The following is a 6059-nucleotide window of genomic DNA, read 5'->3' as shown; positions in this document are numbered from 1 at the left end:
TTATATGCCTCAGTACAGGGAAACGCCAGGGCCAAGAGGTGGGAGTGGGTGGGTGGGGGAGTGGGTGTGGGAGGGTATGGGGGACTTTTGGGATAGCATTGGAAATGTAAATGAAATAAATACCTAATAATAAAAAAATAATAGTTTTACTTAAGTAAATGCAAATTATAGTCAAGGGAAAACAATGTGATTTGAAAAATGCAAATCATTAAAATAATAAAATAATAATTATTAATAATAATAACAATAATAAATTGTCGTCTTGTTTAGATTCCTTAATTTTAAAATGTTTTTAAATATCTCCACTTCTGTTTACTACTTTCTGGTGACTCATAGAAAGGGCTCTTCACAAACTCCCCAGCACGAACAGTAAAGGCAAGAAGATGTTGGTTGGCGTTTAGTGTCTGAAGGGCATTCTGTTCACTCCCTGTGCCCTGTTTCCAAAGGATATTCTGGACCACTGAAGGAAATTCCTCCTGAAAGGTTTAACACGACGGCCGTTCCTAAGTACTACCGGTCTCCATGGGAGCAGGCCATTGGCAGCGATCCGGAGCTCCTGGAGGCTTTGTACCCAAAACTTTTCAAGCCTGAAGGAAAGGCAGAACTGCCGGATTACAGGAGCTTTAACAGGTAACTCATTTATCCAGGGTGAGTCGGTGGATATGTGAACAAGACTTTCACACTACCGGACTGGGAATCAAACTGTCCGAGAAAACCATCTTTGATTCTGAGAAAAGAATCTAAGAAGAAACCTGGGCATCTGCTAAGTCTGGGTGGACACTCAGTTTTGCATTGTTACTAATACTCTACAAGTTTAAACTAGTCAATTTTCTGGGGTCTGTATGAAAAACTTCATAAAAATAATGCATTTTTAAAATGTTACCATTTATCTATATATTTCTATTTCTCCATTTTGTTTGTGTGGTGGGAGGACAGTTCACGTGCTGTGGTGCTCTGTTAGAGGTCAAAGGAAAACCCGCAGAGGTCTGTGCTCTACCAAGCTTCTACCAAGCAAGTCCCAGGGATCGAACATAGGCCATCAGGCATGACAGTGAGGGCCATTACTCATGAGTCATATTGCTGGCACAAGAGTCATTTTTTTTTTAAAGTGATTTAAAAAGCTATGAAGTTAGTCAATTATCCTGACGACCAAAATCTTTAAAAAAAAAAAAAAAGTTAGAATCTAACCCCATTATTTGATGCTATTTTCCTGTATTTTCCTGGGGGAGGTGTTCACTGGTAAGATACAATGATAAAGGGTAGATAAGCTAAGCAAAACTGAGCAGTTTGCAGCTTCGGAAGAGCAGGAACCGACTGAGATATTCCATGTAGAAGCCCTGGCGGCTACTCCAGGCTGACAACTAGAAATTGCAAGCATATCCATTAAGAGTAAAGGCAAACAAGAGACCAGCCTTCAACAACCTCAATGTGGCTTCTGTCAGCAGTGTCAAGCTGAGCAAACACTATGTCCTCTTAGTCACAAAAAGTGACCACAAATATCAGCCCAATTTTAGATTCGAATCATCTCTACCATAGTTTCGTTTCTGTCAATTTTTAATTATGATAAGACACATAGTATAAACTTGACAACTCTAAGCATTTTTTAAAAGATGTGTTTCTTGGGTCGTGCATGGTGGCACATGTCTTTAATCCCAGCACTTAGAAGGCAGAGGCAGGTGGATCTCTGGGAGTTCCAAGACAGCTGGGGCCCCTGTCTCAAAACAAAAACAAACACCACCCCAACCCCCACCCCAAAAGAAATCCAAGACACACTTCTTTTACTTTATATGGTTGAGTGTTTTGCTTGGATGTGTGTGTGCACCATGTGTGTACATGGTGCCCTTGGAGGGCAGGAGAGGGCATACAGCCCCCTGGACCTGGAGTTGTTACAAATGGTTGTGTGCCACCATGTAAACGCTGGAAACCTAGTCACCTGCAAGAGCAGAGCATCCTCTTAACTTCTAAGCCATCTTTCCAACCCCTTACTTTGAATCATGCTAAGGTCTAACTGGTCAGCAGTTTTTCCTACACTCACGATGCATGTCACCATTACCACCATCTCCAAGGCATTTTCTTGTAAGACCAGAAGTCCTGCCTGCATCTGTTCTGGACGATGAGTTCTGGACGAAGGGTCCTCTTCCCTAGTCAATCTGCTTTCCATTTTATGATTTTTACTACTCTATTTCCTGTAAGTAAAATCATATAGTATTTGTCTTTCGTTTTGTTTTGTTTTCATTTTTTATTGGATATTTTATTTACATTTCACATGTTTCCCCCTATCCAGGTCTCCCCTTCGAAAACCCCCTATCCCATCCCCCAACCCCCTCCTCTATGAGGGTGCTCCCCCACCCACCCACTTCTATCTCCCCTCCCTAGCATTCCCCTGTAGTTGTCTTTTTAGACTTATTTAGTGCAATGTCCTCTAGTTTAAATTTTACTTTGTGTTTATATTACAATAAAATTCAAAATATCGACTCCTTCCAGGGTTTAAGATTTGGCAGGAATACATATAGTGCTCCACAGTAGTTCCTAATATGTACCGCTATTCCGTGACGGTTTGTTGTATATGTTACGGAAATTGATTAAGTTTTCCTGTTGTGTATCATATTGAGAAACAGAGAAGCTTTCAGCTTAACAAATGAACTTAGTGACATTAGACACGGCTGAAGAGAGAACTGTGATATGATGCAAGACGATGTTCCCGCTGAAATACAGAAGAAAAGGAAACCAAAGAGCAAGGAAAGCAGAGGACGCATGCGCAGCCATGACAGTCCGTGGGAGCAGGAACCCAGGGAAGAAGTTAGAAGCAACACGAAAGGGCTAATGGCCAAGACCTTTCCACACTTGACAGAAGTCTCAAACGACCGCGCAAGCCAAGGAGAGTGAGCAAGACAGGAAAGAGGTTTGAAGTCCTGGGATTAACGTTTCTCTTCAAAGAAACAAAAGCAAGTTAATTTCCTAACTGAAATGATGGAAATCACCATCGAGCAACTAACATTATGATGTAACTACCAATCTATGATCCTATATCCACTAAAAGTATTCTTTCAAGATCAGAGTTACATTTAAGAGTTACATACACATTTTCTGACACAGACATTTATTGACCCCTTTTAGACAATAAGCAAGAATAATAAACAAAGTTGTTATTATTCACGGAGGGCGTATTGTGCTCACACACATTCAAAAGGAGCTACTGCAAATCACCAGAATTAGTTAAGTAAATATGTCAGGAATAAAAACTACAAAGTCCCAGTAAACTACAAAAATGACCCCAGTAATTATCTCTACCTGTATAAGTTCAACATGACAAAGGCCCTTCACTGTATTATTCAGAATATAATCCAGTCATTTAAAAGAGAAGTTCAAATACTTTTCCAGTATAAAATAGGCTCTTTTCCCATTGTAGGTCAACACAATTTTATTTCTTCAAACTACTAATGATTTTGAGAACTTAAGTTAACCAAGAATTTAGTTCAACTATTATACATACATATTTCAAAAGTAAAATGCAATTAGTATTGTTTCACTCTTATATTATTTAATTATTCAACATGTTACTACGTTGAGAGTTTATGCTGACATAACTTTTTCATTTTTGTAAAACAAATGGCCAAGACTCACAGAGGAGAGGGAAGGAGAGAGGGAGGGAGGAAGGGAGGGGAGAGAGAGAGAGAGAGAGAGAGACTACTACAGTTTAGTGCTCCCATGTCATTAGATATTAACAAAGGTTAAGATACAAGCTGATAACTCTCAGTGGTGATAATGATTAAAAGAAAATGGACTCCCAAGGAGAATTACAATCTCAAAATGACAAAGAACTGAATACAACTTTGGTTCTTTATTCCTTTTGTATGTATTCAAACTCGATGCTACGTTCAAGCCCATGGAATATGTGGGCAATGAACCGAGAGCAAGAAATTTTCTAGTTTTTCTGCAAATTACTGTGTGATCTTATATATAACTTTGAACTTAATTTTCTTATTTGTAGAACATATTCTATGATTAAAGTGTCTTTAAATATAGCACATTGATTTGTTAGTTGGTAAAATGGTTTATTTTTAATTTCTATGCAAGCATTTTACCCTGTAGAAAAAAATTAACAATTATTATGAGTATATTATGTATCCAGCACTATTCATACATCTTTACAACATAATCCTTTCAAAATAAACAAGAAACCATCAATCTGTGAATCTGAAAGATACAGGCTTATTATTCACTACATAGGTAACATAATATGAAAACCATTTCAACTCAACTATTTCTGAAAAGTTACTATTATGGAAATTATGGAGTTTTTTATAATTATGGGTTGTTTTTTCAAAAATTTTTTCAAGTCTTTCCACTGGAAATTTCTGCTCTACCAGCTTGTACTAAAGTTTGAAAGTATTCCCATGGACTTAAACCGCCTTACAGGAGGTCTCCTACTCTGGATGCTAATGCATGGTCCTTCAGTGCTGCGGAGAGGATGAGAGAGCCCAAATCAACAGGATGTAGTTTCAGACATGCCAAAGAAAAGAAAACTTCCTTTTCCAAACAGCAGCCTCCAACTGGCCTTGCGGTGAGAGCTAAGAGATGGACGATGGAACCGAAGGGATGTGGCCCTTTACAAGGCAAGAAGAATGCTCACGGTAATATAGGAAAAAACAAAACGCAAGTGGTTAAAAAGAAAGAAAGCAGCACACTGGATGCTAAAGCTACGCCCTGCGGGGCTGAGCAGCTCTCCCTCTGAGATTCAGAAAACACAGTCAGATTTCATTTCTGCAGCAATTGTAAAATCACTTGAGCTAATTCAGCTTACTTCAGAGACAGTCAACTCCAGCCAGCCTCCGTAATCTAATGGTGTAGCCATTCCTAAAATCCCATGTAAAATACCCATGCTTGGTTCAGTGGCTCTATTGTTCCTATCTTTCTTTCTTTACTTTTATTTCATTTATTTATTTTTATTAATTGGTTATTTTATTTATTTACATTTCAAATGTTGTCCCTGTTCCTAGTCTCCCCTCCCAAAATCCCCTATCCCATCCCCCCTCCCCTTTCCCTCTAAGAGGGTGCTTCTCCACCCACCAACCTGCTCCTGCCTCACCCCTCTAGCATCCCCCCCACACACACAACCTGGGGCCAAAGGCCTCCACAGCACCAAGGACCTCCCCTCCCCTTGATTTCAGATAAGGCAGTGCTCTGCTACATATGCAGCTGGAGCCATGGGTCCCTCCATGTGTACTCTTTGGTTAGTGGTTTAGTCCCTGGGAGCTCTGGTGGGCCTGGTTGGTTAATGTTGTTGTTCTTCCATGGGGTTACAAAACCCTTCAGCTCTATCAGGTCTTCCCCCAAATCTTCTACTGGGGACCCTGGGCTGTATCTGCATCTGTATTATGTGCTGGCAGAGCCTCTCAGAGGATAACCATACAACTCCTGTCTTTAAGTACTTCTTGGCATCAGCTATATTGTTGGGATTTGGTGTCTGCAGATGGGATGGATCCCAAGGTGGGGCAGTCTGTGGATGGCCCTTCCTTCAGTCTCTGCTCCACTCTTTGTTCCTGCATTTCCTTTAGACAGGAATGATTCTGGGTTAAAAATTTTGCGATGGGTAAGTGGCCCTATCTCTCAACTGGGGACTGTGCCTATCTTCTGGAGGTAGTCTCTTCAGGTTCTATCTCCCCTCTGTTGGGTATTTCGGCTAATGCCATTCCCATTGAGTTCTGTCAGCCTATCACTCCCTGGCATCTGGGACTTTCTAGTGGTTCCCCCCAGTCCCCTCTTCCCACCACGGCTACACATTTCTATTCATTCTCCTGACCCTCTGGACTTCTCTTCTGTCTATTCCCATACCTGATCCTGCCCTTCCCCTTTTTTCCTTCCCCCTCCTCTCTCCCTCTCAGGCCCCTCCCTCTACCTCCCATGATTATTTTGTTCCCCTTTGTAAGTAGGATTGGAGCATTGACACTTTGGTCTTCCTTCTTCTTAAGCTTCATATGGTCTGTGAGTTGTATTGTAGGTATTCTGATATTTTTCCTATCTTGAAATACCCTCCCTCCCTCCCTCCCTCCCTCCCT

General features: G+C 40.8%; 1 protein-coding gene across 2 annotated transcripts in view; it reads left to right on the top strand.

The window, feature by feature from the left end:
- The window catches only part of Myoz2 (myozenin 2), a 28711-nt gene that overhangs the window by 20659 nt on the left and 1993 nt on the right, over nt 1-6059 (top strand). For both annotated transcript variants that reach the window (XM_021158976.2, XM_029475624.1), the window contains one exon: nt 447-630. In XM_021158976.2, coding sequence (XP_021014635.1) covers nt 447-630 — 184 coding nt within the window. The remainder of the gene's footprint in view (nt 1-446; nt 631-6059) is intronic.

This window comes from Mus caroli, chromosome 3 (genome assembly GCF_900094665.2).
Source record: "Mus caroli chromosome 3, CAROLI_EIJ_v1.1, whole genome shotgun sequence".
NCBI lineage: Eukaryota > Metazoa > Chordata > Mammalia > Rodentia > Muridae > Mus > Mus caroli.
The sequence above is the reverse complement of the archived record's forward strand: the minus strand, read 5'-3'. Positions and strand labels throughout refer to the sequence as shown.